This window comes from Stegostoma tigrinum, chromosome 18 (assembly GCF_030684315.1).
Source record: "Stegostoma tigrinum isolate sSteTig4 chromosome 18, sSteTig4.hap1, whole genome shotgun sequence".
NCBI classification, from domain to species: Eukaryota; Metazoa; Chordata; class Chondrichthyes; order Orectolobiformes; family Stegostomatidae; genus Stegostoma; species Stegostoma tigrinum.
In genome coordinates, this window is record NC_081371.1 from 322607 (window position 1) to 348231 (window position 25625).

The 25625-nt window shown below is 42.1% G+C and overlaps 1 protein-coding gene across 3 annotated transcripts in view; it reads left to right on the forward strand.

Annotated features, from left to right (window-relative positions):
• The window catches only part of ccdc77 (coiled-coil domain containing 77), a 97140-nt gene that overhangs the window by 39750 nt on the left and 31765 nt on the right, over positions 1 to 25625 (forward strand). For all 3 annotated transcript variants that reach the window (XM_048549594.2, XM_048549595.2, XM_059652255.1), the window contains 4 exons: positions 13272 to 13332; positions 21087 to 21178; positions 22014 to 22162; positions 25093 to 25321. In XM_048549594.2, coding sequence (XP_048405551.1) covers positions 13272 to 13332; positions 21087 to 21178; positions 22014 to 22162; positions 25093 to 25321 — 531 coding nt within the window. The remainder of the gene's footprint in view (positions 1 to 13271; positions 13333 to 21086; positions 21179 to 22013; positions 22163 to 25092; positions 25322 to 25625) is intronic.

Here is a 25625-nt window from a genome sequence, read left to right on the forward strand (position 1 = left end):
TCTATCTGCTCCAATATCCACCTTCTATCATCGCCTCCCCCTCTGTCTATTTATTTCAGAGCCCCCTTCCCCTCCCCCATTTCTGAAGAAGGGCCCAGACCCGAAACGTCAGCTTTCCTGTTCCTCACATGCTGCCTGGCCTGCTGTGTTCAGCCAGTTCCACACCTTGTTCTATCTATATCCTGTCTCGACTGTCCTCTATCACTGCCACACGCCTTTTCATTCCACCCACTGAATGGCCTCCTTTGCTAACATACAGCAGAGTCATACAGAATAAAAACAGGCCCTTTGATCCACCAAGTCTCTGCCAACCAACAAGTAACAAATTACACCAAACCCTCCATGCGGTCCATAACCCAGTATGCCCTGACAGTTGAAGTACTCATCCAGATGCTACTTAAATATTGCGAGAGTACTGCTTCCACCAACTTCCCAGGCAGTGTGCTCCATATTTCTATCACCCTCTGGGTTAAAAAGAAATTCTCAGATCCCTCCATTTTTGCAGCAGCAACAGGAACAATGAGAGCAAGGACCTCACTGCAAAGGTAAGTTTTTCATTTCGGCAGCAGAGCTGAGTTGGAGTGGTCAAATTGCACTCTGGGAAGGTGAGTGAACTGATATATTCGTGCAGCAGCTAAACCCTACATGTAGTGTCTCACCTACCTGCCCTCCTCCTCAAATCAAAAAATAAAGCCTCTGTGGTGTGTTAATAAGCTAAGGTTTTTCTTTTTCCTTTATTTTATCATGTGATGGTAGGTAAAGTGTTTGGTAATTTTTTTTTCATTTCATTTATCAATTATTTGATATTATAGTAGGACCACGCTAAGCTTAAGAATAAAAATGGCAGGAGATCCCAGACCCGTGTTATGCTCCTCTTCCTCAATGTAGGAGCTCAGGGACGTGGCTGAAATCCCTGACTCCTTCACGTACAGGAAGTATGTTCAGCTGCAGCTCTTGTTAGACCGCATGATCGCTCTGGAGCTGCGGATGGACTCACTTTGGAGCATCTGCGATGCTGAGAAAGTCGTGGATTGCACATTTAGCAAATTGGTCACACTGCAGATTAGGATGCTGAGGGAGAAAGGGAATGGGTGACCAAAAGGCAGAGACAAAGCAAGAAGGCAGTGCAGGTGTCCCCTGCGGTCATCTCCCTCCAAGATACTGTTGGGGCAGATGGCTTGCCAGGGGAGGGCAGCAGTAGCCAGGTTCATCACATAGTGGCTGACTCAGCTATACAGAAGGGCGGGAAAAAGAGTGGAAGGGCCATGGTCATAGGGGATTCTATTATAAGGGGAGTAGATAGACGGTTCTGTGGTCAAAGACAAGACTCCCAAATGGTATGTTGCCTCCCTGGTGCACGAGTCAGGGATGTCTCAGATTGACTGCAGGACATTCTGAAGGCGGAGGGTGAACAACCAACGGTCATGGTCCATACAGGTACCAAAGATATAGGTATTAAATGGGATGAGATCCTACGAGCAGGATTTAGGGAGTTAGGAGCCAAGTTAAAAATTAGGACCTGAGAGGTAGTAATCTCAGGATTGCTACCAGTGCCACATGCTAGTCAGACTAGACATGAAAGAATAGGCAGGATAAATGAGTGGCATGAGAGATGGTGCAGGAGGGAGGGGTTCAGTGTTTTGGGACATTGGGACCGGTTCTGGGGGAGTTCGGATGATTACAAATCGGACGGTCTACACCTGCCAAGACGGGAACCAATGTCCTGGTTGGTGCTTTTGCTAATGCTGTTGGGGAGGGTTTAAACTAATGTGACGGGGATGGGAACCAAAAGAGTAGGTTAGTTTATAGTAAGGAGATAGTAACTAAAGCCTGTAAGGAACTAGATAATGAAGTCAGTGTGACTAAGAGGAAGAGTAGGCAGAGAGCAGATGATGAAAGCAAACAGACAGGTGGTCTGAGGTACATTTGCTTTCATGCGAGAAGTGTAGTAGGTAAGGCAGATGAACTTAGGGCTTGGATTAGGACCTGGGAGTATGATGTTATTGCTATTACTGAGATTTGGCTGAGGGAAAGGCAAGATTTGCAACTAAATATCCCAGGATATAGATGCTTCAGGCAGGATAGAGAGGGAAGTAAAAGGGGTGGAAGAGTTGCATTACTGGTCAAAGAGGATATCACAGCTATGCTGAAGGAGGGCAATTTGTAGGACTCGAGCAGTCAGGCGATATGGGCAGAACTCAGAAATAGGAAGGGCGCGATAACATTGTTGGGCTGTACTACAGGCCTGCCAGCAGCAAGCGTGAGACAGAGGTTCAAATATGTAGACAGATTATGGAAAGATGTAGGAGCAACAGGGTGGTGGTGCTGGGAGATTTTATTTTTCCCTACATTGATTGGGATTCACTCAGTGTTCAGAGTCTAGATGGAGCAGAATTTGTAAGGAGCATCCAGGAGGGTTTTATAGAGCAGTATGTAAATAGTCCAAACTCATGAAGGGGCCATACTGGACCTGGTGTTGGGGAAAGAGCCTGGCCAGGTCGTTGAAGTTGCAGTGGGGGATTACTTTGGGAACAGTGATCACAATTCCGTAAGTTTTATCATACTCATGGACAAAAACGAGAGTGGTCCTAATGGAAGAATGGTAAATTGGGGGATGACCAACTATAGCAAAATTCAGCAGGAGCTGGGGAATGTGGCTTGGGAGCAGCTGTTTGAGGGTAAATTCACATTTGGTATGTGGGAGGCTTTCAAAGAGAGGTTGATTAGAATGTAGGACAGGCGTGTCCCTGTGAAAATGAGGGATAGAAAGGGCAAGATTGGGGAACCATGGATGACAGGTGAAATTGTGAAACTAGCAAAGAGGGAAAAGTAAGCATATATAAGGTCTAGGTGACTGAAAACAGACGAATCTTTGGAAGAATTTCGGGGAAGGTAGGATCAATCTGAAATGAGGAATTAAGAGGGCTAAAAGGGGTCATGAAATATCTTGGTTAAACAGGATTAAGGAAAATCCCAAAGCCTTTTATTTGTACATAAGGAGCAAGAGGGTAGCCAGAGAAAGGGTTGGCCCACTAAGGGACAAAGGAGGGAAGTTGTGCGAAGAGTCCGAGAAAATGAGTGAGATAGTTAATGAGTACTTTGCGTCAGTATTCACTGAGGAGAGTGACATGACGGATGTTAAGGTTAGGGATAGATGTTTGATTACTCTCAGTCAAGTCAGCATAAGGCAGGGGGAAGTGTTGGGTATTCTAAAAGGCATCAGGGTGGACAAGTGCCCAGGTCTGGATGGGATCTATCCCAGGTTGCTGAGGGAAGCAAGAGAGGAAATAGCTGGGACCTTAACAGATATCTTTGCAGCATCCTTGAGCACAGGTGAGGTCCCAGATGAGTGGAGAATTGCTGATGTTGTCCCCTTGTTTAAGAAGGGTAGCAAGGATAATCCAGGTAATTATAGACCAGTGAGCCTAATGTCAGTGGTGGGGAAGCTACTGAGGGATAAGATGTATTTACATTTGGAAGAAAATGGGCTTATAGTGAAAGGCAGCGTGGCCTTGTACAGGGAATCATGTCTTACCAACTTAATAGAATTCTTTGAGGAGGTTACAAAGTTGATAGATGAGAAAAGGGCTATGGATGTCATGTACATGGACTTCAGTCAGGCGTTTCATAGGGTTCCCCATGGTAGGCTGATGGAGGAAGTGAAGACGCATGGGTTCCAGGGTATACTAGGTAGAAGAATAGAGAACTGGCTGGGCAACAGGAGACAGAGAGTTGTAGTGGAAGGGAGTTTCTCAAAATGGAGAACTGTGACCAGTGGTGTTCCAGGGATCCGTGTTGGGACCACTGTTGTTTGTGATATCCATAAATGATCTGGAGGAAGGTATAGATGGTCTGATTAGCAAGTTTGCTGATGACACTGAGACTAGTGGAGTAGCAGATCGTGAAGGGGACTGTCGGAGAATGCAGCAGAATATAGATAGATTGGAGAGTTGGGCAGAGAAATGGCGGATGGAGTTCAATCCAGGCAAATGCGAGGTGATGCATTTTGGAAGATGCGATTCAAGAGCAAACTATACTGTTAATAGAAAAGCCCTGGGGAAAATTGTTGCACAGAGAAATCTGGGTGTTCAGGTCCATTGTACGCTGAAGGTGGCAATGCAGGTGGAAGGAGTGGTCAAGAAGGCATACGGCATGCTTTCATTCATCGGACGGGGTATAGAGTACAAGAGTTGCTGTAATTGTATAGGATGGTTTGACCACATTGGAATACTGCATAGATTTTCTGGTCGCCACATTACCAAAAGGATGTGTATGCTTTGGTGAGGGTGCAGAGGAGGTTCACCAGGATGTTGCTTACTATGGAGGGCGCTAACTATGAAGAGAGGTTGAGTAGGTTAGGATTATTTACATTAGAAAGATGGATGTTGAGGGGGGAGCTTGATTAAGGTCTACAAAATCATGAGAGGTATAGACAGAGTGGATAGCAAGAAGCTTTTCTCCCCCCAAGAGTGGGGGACTCAGTTACTAAGGGTCACGATTTCAAGGTGAGAGGGGAAAAGTTTAACGGAGATATGCATGGAATGTTCTTTACACAGAGGGTGGTGGGTGCCAGGAATGCGTTGCCATCAGAGGTGTTAGAGGCGGGCCCGACAACATTATTTAAGATTGATCTAGACAGATACATGAATGGGCAGGGAGCAGAGGGCTACAGATCCTTGGAAAATAGGCGACAGGTTTAGATAGAGGATCTGGATTGGTGCGGACTTGGAGGGCCAAAGGGCCTGTTCCTGTAATGTAATTTTCATTGTTCGTTGTTCTTCAGACTATTTGCTCTTCACCTTAAAATGCTGTCTTCTGTTCTTCCATCAGTGGCATCACTGATGCTCTTGACGTTGCAACAAGACTTGGGTGCTCGTGTATGCTACACCCTGGCTAATTAAGGCAAGCACCCAGTATGGCTCCTTCATCACCTTGTCTACCTGTGTATGTCTGTGCATCAAAGTTTTTTTTGTGGCTCAGTCATCTCAGGGACCTACCATTTGTTGTGTATACCCTTCCCTAATTAGAATTCCCAAAATTCTTCACCACTCACTTATCACGATTAGATTCCATCTGTCATTGCTCTGCCAATTTACCAGCTGATCAATATCAAACTGTAGCCTGAGACCATCCTCCTCACTGTCAGTTGTGCCACCAATTTTCCTTTCATCTGCAAACTTACCAATTTATATCTTCTACCTTCACAAACGAGGCATTAATATCTATTAATATCCAAAAATTTCCCTACCACTTACATCAAACTAACCTGGTCTATCCTTTCTGCCCTTCTTGAACAAAGGAAAAACATTAGCTATCCTCTCGTTGTCTGATACTAAACCTGCGGCCGGCTAAGTATTAAATCTCTCTGCCAGGGCTCCAACAATCTTTTCCCTTATCTCCCATAGCAGCCTGGGATACATCTCTTCAGGCCTTTGGGATTTATGCGCCTTTATACCTCTTTATTAACCTTAACATGTTCTGGACCGACACCATCCTGACTGAAATTCCCAGTTAATATGTCTTTCTCCTCAGTGAATACAGATGAGATATATTCACTTAAGACCTCACCCACATCAACTGGCTATATGCACGTATTGCACTTCTGATCTTTAATAGGTCCCATTCTTTCTCTGGTAATTCTCTTGCTCATAAAATGCTTTGGGATTTTTCTTGATCACATCTGCCAAAAATATTTTGGACTGACACCATCAGTATGGATTCAATTCCTGTTGTGGCTGAGGTTACCATGAAGGCCCCGCCTTCTCACCCTCATCCCTTGCCTAATTGAGGCTAAACCAGCACTCGTCATACCTCTGTATTGATAGGAGCCTGTGGTCCTCTGAGACAATGGTGGCTGTACTTTTACCAGGCATTACCATCACTCAATCCCCCACTGTTAACATCCCGGAGGTTAACAGACTGCTAAGAAATTTGACATCGAGCTAGTCACTCAATAAAATCAGACATCGATTTGTAAGAAGTTGTAAAAAGGCTCACCACTTCGAGCCTATTTTGATTTCAATTAGATCCTAGCTCATGTATTTTAACTCCAATCTCACAATCTTGCATTGCACCGATAATCTTTCGTCCTTTGGTAATCAAAGTCTGCCTATCTCTCCCTTAGAAATGTTTGAAGAGTCTTCATTTACTGCCTTGTGAGGAAAGGAATTCCAAAGACAAACAACCCTCTTGGGAGAATATGTTTTCCCTCATTTCTGTCTTAAGTGGGTGATCTCTGATTTTGTTTCTAGATTCTCCCACAAGAGGGAGCATCTTTTCTATATCCACCTGTTCAAGCCCCATCAGGATTTTGTGTTTAAATTAAGTCATCTCTGACTCTTTTAAACCCTAGAGGATATTGCCTCCTAAGTTAATCTGGTCATGCCAGGTTTTATTTTAGTAAACCTTCGCTGAGCTGCTTTCAGTGCATAAAACATCATTCCTTAGGTAAGAGAGAGATAATGGGAACTGCAGATGCTGGAGATTCCAAGATAATAAAATGTGAGGCTGGATGAACACAGCAGGCCAAGCAGCATCTCAGGAGCACAAAAGCTGATGTTTCGGGCCTAGACCCTTCATCAGAGAGGGGGATGGGGGGAGGGAACTGGAATAAATAGGGAGAGAGGGGGAGGCGGACCGAAGATGGAGAGTAAAGAAGATAGGTGGAGAGGGTGTAAGTGGGGAGGTAGGGAGGGGATAGGTCAGTCCAGGGAAGACGGACAGGTCAAGGAGGTGGGATGAGGTTAGTAGGTAGCTGGGGGTGCGGCTTGGGGTGGGAGGAAGGGATGGGTGAGAGGAAGAACCGGTTAGGGAGGCAGAGACAGGTTGGACTGGTTTTGGGATGCAGTGGGTGGGGGGGAAGAGCTGGGCTGGTTGTGTGGTGCAGTGGGGGGAGGGGATGAACTGGGCTGGTTTAGGGATGCAGTAGGGGAAGGGGAGATTTTGAAACTGGTGAAGTCCACATTGATACCATATGGCTGCAGGGTTCCCAGGCGGAATATGAGTTGCTGTTCCTGCAACCTTCGGGTGGCATCATTGTGGCAGTGCAGGAGGCCCATGATGGACATGTCATCAAGAGAATGGGAGGGGGAGTGGAAATGGTTTGCGACTGGGAGGTGCAGTTGTTTGTTGCGAACTGAGCGGAGGTGTTCTGCAAAGCGGTCCCCAAGCCTCCGCTTGGTTTCCCCAATGTAGAGGAAGCCGCACCGGGTACAGTGGATGCAGTATACCACATTGGCAGATGTGCAGGTGAACCTCTGCTTAATGTGGAATGTCATCTTGGGGCCTGGGATGGGGGTGAGGGAGGAGGTGTGGGGACAAGTGTAGCATTTCCTGCGGTTGCAGGGGAAGGTGCCGGGTGTGGTGGGGTTGGAGGGCAGTGTGGAGCGAACAAGGGAGTCACGGAGAGAGTGGTCTCTCCGGAAAGCAGACAGGGGAGGGGATGGAAAAATGTCTTGGGTGGTGGGGTCGGATTGTAAATGGCGGAAGTGTCGGAGGATAATGCGTTGTATCCGGAGGTTGGTAGGGTGGTGTGTGAGAACGAGGGGGATCCTCTTGGGGCGGTTGTGGCGGGGGCGGGGTGTGAGGGATGTGTCGCGGGAAATGCGGGAGACGCGGTCAAGGGCGTTCTCAATCACCGTGGGGGGAAAGTTGCGGTCCTTAAAGAACTTGGACATCTGGGATGTGCGGGAGTGGAATGTCTTATCGTGGGAGCAGATGCGGCGGAGGCGGAGGAATTGGGAATAGGGGATGGAATTTTTGCAGGAGGGTGGGTGGGAAGAGGTGTATTCTAGGTAGCTGTGGGAGTCGGTGGGCTTGAAATGGACATCAGTTACAAGCTGGTTGCCTGAGATGGAGACTGAGAGGTCCAGGAAGGTGAGGGATGTGCTGGAGATGGCCCAGGTGAACTGAAGGTTGGGGTGGAATGTGTACAGTACTCTAGTGTTATGAAGGGGAGGCAGAAGCCCTCTGTTAATTAAAATTGAAACACAGTCTGTTATGAACGGAAGTAGAGGTTCCCTTCTGATAATTGCCATCAAAACACTTAGAGAAGATTGCCTTTCCCCTGGAAATCTCTTAAAAGAGCAGTTGAAAGAAAGAAAGTCCCTGATCCACTTTACAAATAACAGGTAACTATTTATTCATTTAACCTTAGTAATGAACAAATTAACAGAATTACTAACAAACTTAACAATCTTCCCCCCAAAGTACTAATTATTCCCTAACTGAACTAAATTCCACTGGAATGCTGTTCAAATAAACACAAGTCCTACTTAGATAAACCCAATTAATAAGACAACAATAAATAAAAACTTAATCTCTCCAAGTTTGCACAGACTGTGTCTTCTGGAACACTGCCTTCTCCAGTCTTTTTTCTGTCGTTCGCAAGTCATAAATGTTTTTCTTCCACTGATTCTGCTCTAATGGATGCTTTCTCTGTAAAGACTCTTAACTAGAAGTGCCGTGGTACCTTTGATAGTTAGAATGGTGCTTTCTTAGAGCTTAATGATTTCTAGTGAGAGCAAGGAGCTTATATCTTGGCTGACAGTTGGCTCTCCCTCCTGATTTTCCAATTCCAAATGCCCTTTTTTAAATACCCTTGATGACTTGCGCATTTCTTATTAGGATTGTTCCTGGGTTGTCAACACCATCAGATTTAAATTCAATTGACCTTCAATATCTGGGGCCTGGTTTAAATTAATTGGCTAAATTCAAAAACCTGTTGTCTTGGTAAAAATGCTGCTTTGCCTACTAACAGTATAACCCTTCGATACGCATGTTTCTATTCAGCAACTCTCTGCAGCTGCTTGCAGACATTTTATGTATAAATCTCTAAGCTTAAAAAAGCACTCTCTCTCTGTCTTAAAGGGACTACGCATTACTTTTTAAAAACAACTTCTAACTTTTTGCCTTCCAATTCATTAGCATTGCACACAACTTCGTAACACCAGAAACTGTCTCACCAAGCCCTGTATAGCTGAAGCGTAACCTCCGTACCCTTACATTCAATTCCCCTCTATAAACCGTCACAATCTATTAACTGATCTAATTACTATTAGGAGAGGAGATAGCCTAGTGGTATTATCGCTGGTCTATCAATCCAGAGAATAATAGAACATCTAAGGTAGTGCGCTGGGGATCCGGGTTTGAATTCAACCATATTAGGTAGAATTTGAATTTTCTTATAAGTCAGGGATCAAGAGTCTAATGTTGACCTTGAGTCCATTATCAGTTGTCAGGAATAACTGATTTGAGTCACTAGTGTCCTTTAGGGAAAGAAACTGCCTTCCTTATCTGGTTTGGCCCACATGTGACTTCAGACCCTCTGTAGTTGACTTTTAGCTGCCCTCTTGGAATGGGTAATAAATGCTGGACTAGCCCAGTGACACCCTCATCATGTGAGTGAATAACGAAAAGTTACTTGCTATACCTGCGCACTAACTTTCTGCAATTCATCCATTAAGACACCCATCTCAGAGCTCATGACACTGCTCACCATTCAAATAACATGCCTTTTTATTCTTGCTGCCAAATGGACGATTTCACATTTTTCCATGTTGTGCTTCATTTGCCAGATCTTTGTCCAATCCCATAACCCATCTATATCCCTTTGTGGGCTCTTAACGTCCACTTCTCAACTCCTTTTTCTACCTGGCTTTGTGTCATGAGCAAATTTAGCCACCATACGTTTGATCATTCACATAAATTGTGAAGAGTTGGAGCCCCAGCATCAACCTCTGTGGTACACCATTCAGAACATTCTGCTAACCTGAGGAAAACCTATTTCTCAGCTTCCTCTTAGCCAGCCAATATTTTATTCATGCCACTGTCTCTCCCTACACCATGAGCTTTTATTTTCCACATTAACCTTTGATATGGCTCCTTATCAAATGCTTGCTAAATACAATGTTGGTACCCCTTCATTGACAGTACACGTTACTTCTTCAAAGAGCTCCACCAAATTGGTTAAACATGATTTCCCTTTGACAAAACTATGTTGGCTCTGCCTCTTTAACTTGAACCTGTTCTAGTGCCCTGTAGTAAGGTATTTAATAATAGCTTCTAATATTTTCCCTCTGATAGATACTGAGCTAACTGACTTGTAAGTTTCCTGCTTTCTGCCTCCCTCTCTTGTAGAATAAAGAAATCACATTACCTTTTTAAAGCCTTCCCCAAATCTAATAAGTTTTGGAAAGTTAAAACCAAACATCAGTATCTCACAAGATTCTTTTCATGAAGGCACAAGGGGGAAATCCATCAGAACCAAAGGATTTGCCAATTTATAATTCTAACAGTTTACTCTATTATTTCTTTGGTAATTGTAATTTTTTTTTAAAGTTACTCCCTTCAGTTCAGACTCTTGATTAACAGCCCTTTCCAGAATGCTGTTTGTTTCCTCTCTAGTGAAGACAGACGCAAAATAATTGACTCCAGTAGTCTTACATTCAAGTACTAGGCCAATATAGTTTTGAATGTTAGAGCACCTTCAAGTACTCATCCAAATGCTTTGTAAAGGTTGTGAGGCTAACTTCCTCAAATACCCTCCCGGGCAGTGGATTCACGATACCTAGTACACTCTGAGTGTAATAAGTTTTCTTCAAGTCCCTCTAAGCATTCAGCCCTTCATCTTAAAAGTGTCATTGACCCTTCAACTAAGGAGAACAGTTGCTTTCTATCCACCTAGCCCATACTCCTCATAATCTTATACGTGTCCATTAGGTTGCCTCACAACCTTTTCTGCTCCAAAGAAAACAGCTTGAGCTTATCAAGACATTCTTTATAACTAAGATGCTCCATCCCAGACATCATCCTGGTAAATCTCCAGTACTCCCCTCCAATGCAACCACATTTTTCCTATAGTGCTGAACTGCACACAGTATTCCAGCTGTGACCTAACCAAAGTCCTATACAACTCCAACATAACCTCTCTCCTCGCATAATGTATGGCTTGACTGATAAAGTCAAGCATCTTGTATATCTTCTTAATTACCCTATTAACCTGCCCTGTCACCCTCTGGGATCTGTGGGCGAGCATCCCAAGATCTCCTGTTCCTCTAAAATTCCTGATGTCCTGGCATTCATTTGGTAATCCTTTGTCTTATTACTTCTTCTAGAGTGCGTCACCTCTCATTTATGAGGGTTAAATTTTATCTGCCACTGATCTCTTCATCTGACCAATCGATTCATATCCTTCTGTAACCTCAGCCCTTCTTTCTCACTGTCAGGCATCTAGCCAATCTTCATCTTTATCTGCAACCTTACTTATTGTCACCCAACATTGTCATCTACATCCATATATACCACAGTCAATAAAGGACCCGATACTAATCTCTGTGATACACCAATGGACAGCAGCTTCCAATCACACAATCAAATTCTACTGCCACCCTCTGCTTCCTGACAAGAAGCCAATTTTTGATCCAGCTTGCCAAGTTATCCTGGATTCCAGGTGCATTTAGCTTCTTTATCAGTCTCTCATATGGGACCTTGTCAAAGGCCTTAATACTGAATTTGATTCAAGCAATGTCAACTGGACTACCCTCATCAATGTCCATAGTTGGTCACCTCGCCGAAAAATTCATGAAGATTTGTTTGACATGACCTACGTCTGACAAACCCATGCTGACTACCCCTGCTCAAACCTTGCTTATCTAAATGGAGATTAATTTTCCCCTTCAGAAATTTCTTATTTCTATTTTTCCCTTCCTTATTTATCTTTTAGTAATTTTTTTCGATATTCTGTTGACAAAATGCGATTTGAGTATCCTTGGATGAGTACTTACCTTTAAATTGCTGGATTGTGCCAAATATATGCTAGGGATACGTGGCTCAAACTGGTACTGAGTTCTCAGTGGGAGACCATATTGAATGGCATACCCATTTCCTTAAAACATTCTTGCGAAAGTGGGTATTTCCTTCAGGTTTTATGAAACAGATGGAAATTTCTACGGTGCCATAAAAAATAAGAAATTCAATGATTACCAGATATCACAGTGATCCAGACACCCTGCTCTCATATTCATGGCTGATCTGATTACTCCACATTCCTGCTAATTCTGGTTATATTTCCCCCACCTTGCTTCCCAAGAATCTATCCAAGTCTGCCTTTAAAATATTCACAGACTCTGCTTCCACTTTTTGAGGAAGAGTATTCCAGAGACTCATGACTATCTGCAAGAAAACACTTCTCCTCACCCCTGCCTTAAACGAGTAAGAACATTGGAATTCTGCAGTTATTCTCCATTTAAGAAATGCTAATTTTTTTCATTCTTCCTATCAAAGAGAGTTTTCCAGTTTCCATATTTTTGCCTGTTCAAGCCCGTGGTGTTTTCACAACATATTTTCCTCCACATCTTGCTGTCATCTATGAACCTTTTAAAGTTTTAGCTCTCCTTATCCAAGTCATCGATGTCATTTGAAAACAATTGAGACAGATCTTCTATCCATGTCTTACTTCCTAATGTATTATTTCCTTACCGTAAGCTTTAATTTTATGCAGTAACCTTTGATGTTTGACCTTATCAAATTCCTTCTGGAAAGCAAAATATATCTGCAGGCTCTGCTTTATCTACAGTGCATGCTACTCCTTTAAAGAACTCAGATAAACTGGTTAAATAAGAATCCATCTTTGATATTTTGGGAGAGGACTTGCTGCACCTGTCAGGAAACATTGAACATACTCGGAGCAGTTTTTTGAGAGAAGAGAAGATGGAGGCAATTAATGGGAGGGTTTTAACTTATGAAAAGCGTGTAATAGGTCATTGAGAAAATGTTTCCACATGAGAAAAAAGCGGCAATACGTAACAGGTAGTAACTAATAAAGTAAAATCCAGAATAGAGTTTAATGTGAAACCCATGACACAGGAGGTGAAAGCTGGAATAAATTTAAGGGAAAAGAATGAGAGAGAAAGGAATGGATAGATGTGCTCATGGAGTTAGATGAAGGAGGGTCAGAGGAGACTTATTCTCCTGATTAACAATAGTATGGACTTTTTGACTGGCCCGTGTTTGTGCTGTGATTACTACATAATAACTTTTCAACCCATTATTTCATGAAAGGATTCACATCTAATCTGTGCTGACTCTAACCGTTTAACGTACTCTCTAAATGAGAAGTAAATTCTGTCTTTGAATCATTCTTACCCTCCCGTGACAACTGATTGGCCAATGTGGTGTATCCATCTTTTTCCGAACATGAAAAAATTACAGTGTCATCGAGTCCTAGGCTACTATTCCCATATCCAAGGAATAACAAATAACTTTTTTTTCAGGTCACTGTTCCACAACGTACTGTGCAGCATGGTCGCACTAAAGTTACATCGTCAAAGAGGGGTAAATATTCCATCTTTCCACTTCTACTTGTGTGCCACAGTTCTGGATCGTTAAAGTAATTCTTTCTCACATTCCCCTGCACTAGTCCAGACCTTAAATATGTATCCAATAATCATTGCATTATCAGTTAATAGTAATAGCTCTGCTTTGTCCTCTTTATCCAAACCGGTCATAAACTTGTTTGCCTCTGCCAGATCTTCCCTTCCAAGGAGGACAAACCCAGTTTCCATACTCTAACCTTGTGACTAAAATTTCTCATCCTTGGAAGTATTCTGGTAAATTTGCTGTCCGCCCTCAAGGATTCTGAAGTGTCGTCATGATAATTGGATATAACACTCAAAGTTGTGATTAAACCTTTCAGGCGAACATTTATCGTACATCTCAAAATGCCTTGGAAGATTTGATTGGGAAGTTTTGTCATGAACTGCTGCTGTCTGTTTGCATAGGTATGCTGTTTGAAATGTCATTCCAGGATTTTTACCCGGCAACATGAAGAAATGGCAATACATTTCCAAGTCAGAATGGTGTGTAGCTTCTCAGTGTTAAAAACTGCAGTTCCCTTAAAGGGTAAACCAGAGTAGATCCAGAGTTGTTCAGGAGCCGATTATGATCATTGGACTTTGAATTTAAGCTGCATTTGCCGACACAGAGGATCATGCAATGTAGCAATGACATCTCTAAATTGAATTGAAATAAAGAATGTTAAAAGTCTAAGAAACATTTATGAATGTTAAAAACGGAAAAAATTGTTCAACTAGAAGTTAATTTAAAAAGCTTTATATCACGCATGTGTATGCAATCTGGAAAAAAAAATGGTGAGCATGTAAAGGCATTTGTCATTCTTTTGTTGGTGCCAGCAGCCACTTCGTTAAGTTTAATATCTGGAATAAAGAACAGGAACAAAGGACAATAGAGCACAATACCAGGCCCTCCAGCCCTCCAAGCTTGCACCGACACATTTTGATTCTTACTGCTACGATGGAGAATGGCCGAACTCCTCTAATAATTAAGCTAAAACACAAGCTCCAATCTATTAGGACAGGAATAGGGGTCCCGCTCTAATAGTTATCCCCAAAACACACAGAGAAGCTCATCATTCCCCTCATAATCTATGAAAAGAGTGGTTGAAAGAAAGAAAATCCCTAATCTCCACTTTACAAGTAACAAGAACTATTTATTTAATCCAGCAATGGACAAATTAACAAAATTACTAACAAATTGACATTTCCCCCTTAGGTTACTAAATATACCTTAAATTCTATTCTGGTCTAAATTCTACTGGAATGCTGTTTAAAAAGGACAAGTCCCACTAATATAAGCTCAATTAATAAGTAATAAATTATAACCCAAACTCTCCCAAGTTCGCACGGACTGCCTACTGGAATATTCAGTCATCTCCAGTCTCTTCACAAACACTTTTCTTCTATTAATTCTGCTGTTAAGGACATTTCATCTCTATAATTTCTTCAGAGAGGACTTTGAGCAAAAATACAGTGGTACTTTTGATTAATTAGATGTGCTTTCACTGAGAGCTGAATGGTGCTAACTCTGACAAGTGGTGGTTAACTGTCTTCCATTTTCCAAATGCCTTCGTCTTATGTACCGAATCAAATTTTTATAATCTGATTGGTTTCAGTTTGTCAACACCATCAGATTTAAATTCAGTTGATTTTCTGTATCCAGATGCTTCATTAAAATTAATTAGCCAATCTGAAACTTGTTATCGTGGGAAAAATGCAGCTTGGCTGTTCTATACAACATATTTCAATTCGAGCAGGCTCTGTGCATTTACATTTATAAGCTTCCAAGCACAGACAAAGCACAAGCTCTTAAAAGGACCATTACATTCTTTTCCCCAGGATCATTTTTATCAACAAATTCAAACTTCCTGCCTTGCAATCCATGAATATTTTACCCAACTTTGTAACATTCCCCATGTGGAGGTTTTGGGCTTTGGACAGTGTAACCGTCCAAGTGGGAAAAGTAGGAACTGGTGTTCATGTTAAACTACAAATCTACAATTGAACTCTGAAAAAGAGTGTTTCATTGCCTGATTCAACATTTGGATGTTGGTCTTTTAAAAATGGGAGCAGAGGAGGACCCTCTAGCTCTTCAGACAGGAAGATAAAGCAGAAGGTAACCCCTGCTTCTTATTAAAACAAATCTGGTGGAATTTTAAAGTGAAATGCCTGAGTTACAAATTATGAATGTCCAGTTGTATTTTCACAATTGGAGCTATATGGTATATGAAAAAAATGAGGTGGAGATGTGTACTTACTTTTCTAACCAAGATAAAGCAAAGTGGTATGCCACAAAAATACAGCTAGCTGGAGAAACTCTGATCAGATCCAGTAGAGAAAGAGTTTTGGATCCAATAACTCTTTAGAACTGGAAAGGATGTAGAACAAGGTTGAAGGCTATAAACTTGGAGGCTGTGGGTGTGGTGGACGTCACCAGTTGAAATGAGATTAGTGACTGTTGTGGACATAATAGGTCTGGGGCAGACAGGAGGAGGTGTCCGAGAGCTAGTGTTCATCCTCTGCAATGCAGAGCTTGGTATGCCAGACAAGAAATTGGGGTTAAATCTGAGAGTACAGAGTTTATTCACTTCAGAGGGGGTTAGGTGCGAATGTGTGAGACGGGGGCAGAGAAATTAAAGCAATTGATTCACATCAACAATTCTGAATGAACAAGTCAATTGCAGGCAAAAGGCCAGAGGGAGGGGTCCAAGTGAAGAGAGAATGTTGGAGGTGGGTGAAGGGGTCTTTGGGATGGAAAGAGGACTCTTGTCCAGACAAACAGGCACAGAAAGCAACAAAAGAAGAGTTCAGTGTCATGTTGTGCTTGACATTCATGGAGAAGAGAACACAGAGGGATAGAACTAAGACTCTTGCTGAATTCAGAACATTCAGTAGAGAGAGCAGAAGGTCAGATGGATAGTAAATTCTTGATGGGATGGAGCAAGGAGAAGAACCGGAGACAGAGAGAAGAGGAGGGAAGGAAGGTTCCAGAGGAGCCGAGATATCCCTGAGTTGTTGCAGCTTGTGTTCTTAATGCCTGAAGAGAAGAGAAAACATTCCTTGTTAGACTGTCAAACTACCCAAACAATGAAGTGGAACTGGGGGCAGAGCAGCTCTGAGACAGCGTGAGGTGGTGCTGATGGAGAGAGAGGTCGAGTGTGTGCATGTGGCAGCGCGAGATTGTAGACCTCAGGATGTGTCAAGAACAGCTATCTCAGGAGTTGTTGTACATCACGGCGACATCTATGATCCTGGGTGGATTCGAAACACAAAGGATGAAACTTCATTTGGAATTCACATGAATTAAGTCCGAGCCAGGGGAATTACTGAGGAACATGATGTGGCTGTGGAAGCCAATTTTGGCAAATGCCTTGTCAAACACCATATTTGATAAGTTTAAGAATATGGACTATCAGTCCATGAAAGAATACATTGTGGATTTGAAGAGCTATGCAAGTTAAAAGAAATTTAACCTAGAAATTGCGGAATCTGCATTTAAACTATTAGATTGTGCACAAATCTCATATGAAAAGTCTTTTGGTTTGATGGGTGTTCCCACAGTGCTGATGCTGCAGAAGTAGTGTTCCCACTGTGCCAACCTGCCAGAAGAAGAGTGCTGACCCTCCAACAGTATTTCCTCTGTGATCAAATATCAGACTGGCATGACTTAGCTGCTGAAGACTCAGGAGCTGAACTTGATTCTATAACATTCCAACTTGGGAACAGATATGTTACCCACTATGAGCATTAATCTCAGGAGCAATATTGAAAGAACACAAACCAGGAATCAGCATGATGGAACAAAAATGTAAAACAGAAGACGGGAACCCATGTGCTAAATCCATGGTGAAAGATATAGGACAGATGTCAGAGGTAGTTTCTTTACTCAGAGGGTAGTAAGGGAATGGAACGCTGTGCCTCCAGTGGTTGTAGATTCGCCAACTTTAGGTACATTTAAGTCGTCATTGGATGAGCATATGGACGTACATGGAATGGTGTAAGTTAGATGTGCTTCAGATCGGTATGACAGGTCGGCACAACATTGAGGGCCAAAGGGCCTGTACTGTGCTGTAATGTTCTATGTTCTATATCACAGTACAACAAGATGGGCCAGGGAGTGGCAGATGGAGATTAATTTAGACAAATGTAAGGTATTGCATTTCAGTATGGCAAATCAGGGAAGGACTTGCACACTTAGTGGTAAGGCTCTGGGGAGTGTTACTGAATGAAGAAACCTTGAGGTGCAGTTTCATAATTCTTTGAAGCTGGAATCACAGGCACACAGGGTAGTTACCATTACATCACTGCTTTCCAGTAGTATGTTACATCTGTGGTTCCTTCTATCTACTTTACTAGCTTAAACCCTCAAAAAGACTCCTAAATTGTCAAATGCAGCTGTGGATCCTCTGGCAACTTCCTCATATCTAGGGAAGATTGTTGTGAGCCCTTCCCCTAGCTCCGTGCCCACCTCTTCCAGAAGCCTGGAATGCAAATCATTCAGACCAGGTGACTGAACTCCGGAATAGCCATCATTTCCAGTACCACCTCCCTCTCAGTTTTCACCTTTCCATTGCTGCTTCTGTCTTTGCTGATGCAAGGTGTGTATGACTTCTATGTTGTTAAAAATGTACATATTTAAAGAGGTTGGATTTTGAACTAGAGGTTGTGGGTTTTGGTCTGTGCATGAGGGGTTTGATGATTAAATGCAAGTATTTCTGTAGCCATGGTGTCTTTTTTAAAGGAACAATATGACCGAGAGACATCCTGAGTATGGTGGGTTTTGTTTTCATTAGATGAGTTTTCAGAATGGATGGAGTAATGTATTAAGTTTCAGTTAGAAAATTCAGATGTTGTGTATATTTTGGGCTTCGGGAAAGCACCAATAGCTTGAAGAAAACTTGGTTTGGTAGATTGTAGAAGTCTTGCCTGAAGCTGAATGTGTAAACCATTTGCTCTTAAAGGGAAAAGCTCAGAACTTTACAAAATAGGTTACCTCGGAATGAGGAGTTCAGTTTGAAAGTTCCAGACACAGAAGTGTTTGGTTAAAACCCTTGAAGAGTTATTGGTGACTGAGAAAATTGAAGCTTAGTCGTTTGAAGATTCAAAGAAACATAGGAGCAAGTGTTAGCCATTTGGCCCTTTGAGCCGGCTCCACTACCTAGTATCATCTGTGATGATCCCCTCTCTCAAAATCACTATCCCTACTTTCTCCCCCATACCTTTTGATGCCTTTAAAATCTAAAAATTTACTTACCTTTTTCTTAAATATATTCAGTGACCTGGTCTCCTTAGTCTTTGGGGTCGAGAATGCCATTGATTCATTAACCTGCAAGCAAATAAATGTTTTTGTTTCTCAGTCTGAAATGGCCTACCCCTGTCTTGGCACTGTGACCCCTGGTTCTTGACTCCACAACCAAAGAAAATATCTTCTCTACATCCAATTTATCTAGCCGTGTTGGAATTTTGTATTTTTAAATAAAGACCCCTCTTATCCTTCTAAACTGTAATGAAGACAAGCCCTAGTAGAGAACTGTGGAAATAATAATTTGCCTTTCGTTTTTCACACTATAATGTATTGCTTCATAATTCTGAAGATGGGTCACACTCCCTGAAACATTAACTCTGCTTTCACTCCACAGATAATGCAGACCTGCTGACTTTCTCTAGCAATTCAATTTTTATTTAGCCTGTTTTGTTACCTTGACCACTCACTCAACTTATCAAAATCATTTTGAAGCCGCTTTGCATCCCCCTCACAACTCTCAGACCTGTCCAGTTTTGTGTTGTCAGCAAATTTGGAAAATGATGCATTTGGTTTCCTCATCCACGTTATTTATATGTTTCATGAATAGTTGAGGCCCAAACACTGATTCTTGTGGTACTCCAAAAGTCATTGCATGCCACCTGGAAAAACACCCATTCCTACTTTCTCTCTTCTCTGTCAACCAATTCTCAATCCGTGCCAATACAGTACCCTCTATCCAATGTGCTTTAGTTTTTCTCAGTAACTCTTATGTCAGTAAAAGGCTTCCAAATCCAAACTGATCACATCCACTGGTTATCCCTTATCTATTCTACTAGTTACATCATCAAAAACTCCTGTCAGTTTGTTTAGCAACTTCATCTTACATAAACCCAAGCTGGCTTTGAAAACTCAGGTTAATGTTTTCCGAGTCTTGTGTTATGTCTTTTATAAAAAACGCTCATATTTTTCCCATTACTGATGTTCTCTCTCCCTCGTGTTTTAAACAATGAGGTTATGTTTCTCACTCCCCATTCTGCAGGAACTGCTTCAGAATCTACAGAATTTTGGAGCAAGACGTTCAATGTATCCAGTATTTCCAGGCCCATTTCTTTTAGTATTCTGGGATCTAGACCATCAGACCCTGACGATGTATCACCCTTAAACCCTGTTAATTTACTTAGCACTACAGGTAGTTCTGCTGAAACACGTGTTTCAATAACGTAAATTGGCTGTAACCTGATTATGAACAGCAGGCGCTGTTTGGATGATGTGAACTTTCTGCAGTACAGGTCTCGTTGATTTCCCTATAAACCCGATTTTTCTATAACGCAGGGTCATGCAAGAACACAACAATCATGTTATGGAAGAACTGCCTGTATTTTATAATGAATACTGAATTCCTTCAATTTCCCCCCCCCCAACTAGACCGAACACTTGTGGGAGGTTATTTGTACCGTCTTTTGTGAAGACAGAGCAGAAATACGTGTCCAGTTCTTCTGCCATTTCTTAGTTCCCATTCTAATTTCCACAGTTTCTGACTATAAAGGACTGATCAACATTTGTCAACAATCTTGTTTGCTTCACATAGTTGTAGATTTTTTATGATAAATTTTTGTTTTTTGCAATTTTACTCTCATGCTTCAATTTCCTGGCCTTGATCAAATTTTTTCTCCTTTTTTGCTGAATTCTGGCTTGCTACTTTTTCTAGCAATTTGTCTCCTTTTTGGATCTAATACTATCGCTGATTTATTTTTAAATCATGAGTGATCCACATTTCCTATTTTTGCACCTGGCAAGCATGAATAATTATAGTAATGCATACACACAGTCTTGAAATATTAACCATTGGCTATGCACTGTCAATCCTTTCAGTAAAGTTCCCCAATCTATTCTTGTTGATTCATGCCTCATATGCTTGTAATTTCCTTAATTTAGATTCAGACCCTTGAATGGATTCTACTACTTCACTCTCTGTGTTAATGAAGAATTCTATTATAAAATGATCAATCTTCACGCAGGAAGAGACGGTCACAACCACATTTATTAATTAGTTCTTTCTTATTGCACAATATCTAGTCTTGGAATAATCTGAATAGTGAGTAGCATGCATAGAGACCTAAAGGAACCCTGCTGGGGGCAGGGGGAACAAAAGCTGAAATGCGCAGAAGAGTTCTGCATTTGAAAGAGTCAGTTAGTAGCTGCCACCCTGGTCACTGGTAAATAAGTACATTTTAGAAATAATGGGAATGATCAGTTTAAGAACTCATTCTCCATCTTTCCTTTTTTGCAGAGACTGACCTGTGCATGAATTGGAGCAATTCTTGAAATTGTTTGAACTATGTTTGTAAATTAATTTTAAAACTCCTTATTTCAGCATTATTAATCTGAAACACCTTACTTTCTTAGTAGCTTAATATTACCATATCAATAATTATGTTTTATGGCTACCGTGATTTTTTTCAAAATTCATGTCTTTTGCCTTCAAAAAGGTCCTAAAGAAGTAGCATCAAAAGTGACCAGAGCTGTTAGCCCAACTATCCCAGACAACTATCAGAGAGATAATCAAACTCTATTACTACAGGTACGTGCAGTGTTTCCACACTGTGGTCCAGGCTTGGCAGTTGTAAATCTGCATGCTGCAATTGCAATCCTCTTGCAGTGAGATCCAGATGATGTTTCTGTAGGTATATAGATTGCTCCTGCATCTTTGTCAAGATGTTGCAGTGTGGGCCCAAATTCTGTTATTGTTTAAAAAGCATCGTAAAATAATAAATTATTTGATTAGTCTAATTTTATTGCTCCTTCTTACTCCGCACTAAAGCTCAGGCCGTACTAGTGGCTGCATTAACACTAGAATGAGTAAAATCAACTTGGGTAACAAAAACATTTCCAACTTCTAGCAAGCGAAATTTTACAATTTTGAAGTATTTAAAGTTCAGAGTATATATACTGGAAAAATTAAGTGGGGTAACTATTGATCCTTCAGACCCATAATTTTGTGAACTGGTGCAACTTGACCTGACCCAGCTTCTCCAATCCAAGGTTCTCGCCTTCCTGCTTTCACTATTCCTCTATTTTCTAAGACTGTGTCTGGAGAAGCAACAAAAGCAGGAGAGAGAAAATTGTAATTGGAGGAGCTGGAGTAAAAAGTACAAGAGGAGCAATTCTGCCTCTTCCATGTACCAGGGTTAACATGCATTCTCTTGCACATTTTGGCTTTTCATTGAATTTTCAAGGGCTTTCCAGAAAGTTTGCGGACAAATCTGGTGTCTTTTGAGCCTTATGCCAAAGGTTTTCCATATTTAGTAGCCTTGCAGTGTGCATGTTGTATTATTGATCTACAGCTTCCTGTAGTGATGATACTTCTTCTTACTAATTGCTTTTATTGTTCTCTTCCCAACACCCAACTCTCCAAGGTTGAAGCCTTGCAGTCTCAGTTGCAGGAGCAGACACAGTTGGCGAAAGAGCAAATTGATGCATTGTTGGAGGATCGAAGGATTCATATGGAGGAGGCACATGTGCAGCATGAACGGGATAAAGACAAAATCAAATCACTAGCAGAGAAGTCAGTTAATGCAGAGTGCAACAATCAGTAATTGCTGTGAACCATCACTTAATTCCTGCCCATGTTACATAATCTGCTGCAGCTCTGTGACCAAGATCGAGTGCACTATGGAACAATGTTGAGTCACAAATGGCATGTCTCATGTGGAATTTTCCTAGACTTTGTGAATCGTACAGGAAAATATCACAGGATCCATTTGCTGGTGGCAAGCCAGGGCAGCATGGTGGCTCGGTGGTCAGCGCTGTTGCCTCACAGCACCAGAGATCCAGATTCAATTCCATTCCCTGACAATTCTGTATGGAGTTTGCACATTCTCCCCATATCTGTGTGGTTTCCTCCAGCAATCCAAAGATGTGCAGATTAGGTGGATTGGCCTTGCTAAATTGCCCAGTGTCCAGAGATATGCAGGCTACATGGATTATCCATGGGAAATGCATGGTTACAGGGGTGGGTGGACTCTTCAGAGGGTCAGTGTAGACTTGATGGGCCGAATGGTCTGTTTCAACGCTGTAGGGTTTCTCTGATTCTGTTGAATAATATCGACTGAGGCAATAGCACCTTATATCATAAAATGTCAGAAGGTACCTCAGAGAAGCATTATTGAACAAAATTTGCAGTAACCTGCCCCAAGAAAAGATCGAATTGCAGGAACATCTTAAAGTGGGAATAGTAAGGAGGGAACTTTTCACAAGAGAATTCCACAGCTAGCCAGGCTGAGGGAATTAAAACTGAGGTGGACAGGAGGGCAGAACTGATTATACTCTTCATTTGGCTGGATGAATGTAGCCCCAAGAGCACTCAAGATGCTTGATCCCATTCATGTCAAAGGAGCCCGCATTATAAACACCCCATCCCATATGCTAAACTTTCACTCAGTCCACCACCGAGACAGAATGCTGGCAGTGTTCCAAGTAAAAGATGCATTTCAGCAACTCACCAAGTCTCCTTCAATGCAGCTTTCAAGCCAGCAACTCTACCACCTAAGATAACAAGATGTAGAGCTGGATGAACACAGCAAACCAAGCAGCATCAGAGGAGCAGGAAGGCTGAGGTTTCGGGCCTAGAGCCTCCTGCAGAAATTTTTCTGATGGAGGGTCTAGATCTGAAACATGAGCCTTCCTGCTCCTCTGATGTTGCTTGGCCTTCTTGTTATCTCAGATTCTCCAGCATCTACAGTTCGTACTAACTCTACCACCTGGAAGAACTTGATCAGGAGATCTATGGGAACACATTTAGGAAGTTTCCCTTCAAGTTGTATACCATCTTGATTTAGAACTATATCATCCTTGATTCACTGTCGCTAATTACAAATTCTGGAGGTCCCTTCCAAACAGCACTGTGTGTATACCTGTACCCGAAGTGGTTCAAGAAGGCTGCTCACCACTTTCTCAATGGCAATTTGGGATCCGCCATTAATGTGACCTAGCCAACACTCCCATATAAATGAGAAAAAGATAGGAGGAGGTTTTGTCAGTAGGATGATGGGAGCCGCTGACAGTGATGCTGCAGATGTTGGTGATAAAACTACCACACTCTGGGCAGCGCAGTCGTTCAGTGGTTAGCACTGCCGCCTCACAGTGCCAGGGACCTTTGGGCAGAATGTGTCTGTGTGGAGTTTGCACATTCTCCCCATGTCTGCATGGGTTTCCTCCAGGTGCTCCGGTTTCCTCCTACAGTCCAAAGATGTGCAGGTTAGGTGGATTGGCCATGCTAAATTGCCTGTAGTGTTCAGCGATATGTAGATTAAATGGGTTATTTGGGGACAGGTCTGGGTGGGATGCTCTGAGGGTCAGTGTGGACTTTTTGGGCCAAATGACCTTTTTCTACAGTGTGGGGTTTCTATGAAATACAAATGGTCTGTGATAATTGAGTTTGTAGTGAGATGTTGTGTTACTGTAGACAATGCTAAGAAGAGTCATGGATTAATCTCCAGAGATCCTGAGTTGTGAGAAAAGACAGGAAACACGGGCTTGTCACCTTTGTAAGGTGAAACTTTGGAGAATAAATTTAGTAGCACACAGTTCACATTAGTTACAAAGAAATTTAGAACTTCCTGCTATAATAAGTGCACTGCAGGATTAAAAGAAGAATCAATTATTACTGCACTGATGGCAATGCAAAATCCTTTTAAAGCAATATGACTCTTGACTATTTGTTTATTTTCCTAGTGGAGGTTGATGACAACTTTGATGCTGAACTGCATTACTGTCGTATGTTGTATTAAGTCAGGTCAGCACTTATCCCCAGGCCCCTTCTAACTTTGCATTATTTTTACATGTGACTGAAAACCTGGATCTCCCTGCACAGAGATCTAGTTGTCAACATCACTTGAGGGAAGAGTCCTTTCTTTGGGAGGTGAATTTCTTTGTGGAGATAATTTGTGAAGTGGTCTGGTGCTAATTTGGCCAGGAGTTTCTAAAACTGGCTATGGGGACTTAGTATTAAATGGAACTGGATATCAGCGAATTTTGAGTCTATTTCAGTGACTGTAGGCAAATGACAGCTCAAATACCTGTGTATAGACTATTTCTTGGGTTATGTTGCCAATAGATTAGAGGTAAATGAAACCTTCATGGGGTGGCACAGCAGCTCAGTGGTTAGCACTGCTGCATTGTCAGGGACCCAGGTTCAATTCCACCTCAGGTCACTGTCTGTATTGGAGTTTGCACATTCTCCCTGTGTCTGTGTGGGTTTCCTTCAGGTGGTCCAGTTTCCTCCCACAGTCCAAAGGTGTGCAGGTTAGGTGGATTGGCCATGCTAAATAGTCCATAGTGCATAGGGTGGGAAATGCAGGATAAAGTTAGGGCCTTGGTCTAGGTGGACTGTTCTTTGGAGGGTCACTGTTGACTTGATGGGCCAAATGGCCTGCTTGTACACTGGAGGAATTTTGTGATTCTATGAAGTGTCAAATGGTTTGCATTTTCCCCCAGATTGCACAAAACTCAGAATCTACTTTATGAGAGTACCAAAGACTTCCTTCAGTTAAAATTTGAGGGTCGAGATGCTGAGAAAGTCTGGATGGCTGAGAAGGATCATCTGTTACAGGAGCTGGACAGACATAATGAGCTGAGAAACGGAGGCACTGACCCCGAGTTGCAGTTTCTTCGGGAGTCACCAATGGAACATGAGATACAAAGAATACAGAGTGAAGAAATAAAGGTGTGTGAGGAGTGAAGGAGGCTACAAACATGCAAGTTCTATGAAATTATGCTTAGGCATTTTTCTTCTGCTTTCTCAGACAATTTCAAATGCTTTTATGTGTTACCTTAAAAGAAAGTCTTGCTTTTTTTTCGCTCTTTATTGTATCTTTCAAATATAAGTTATTTCACAAACAAGTTTATTTTGGAGTGCGGGGAATAAGGTACAAATTGCGACATAGTCACCATCATTGAAACTTGGCTACAGGATTGTTGGGAAAAGGAACTAAAACCGGGTTATAATGTTTGTGAGCAAGCACTTTGTT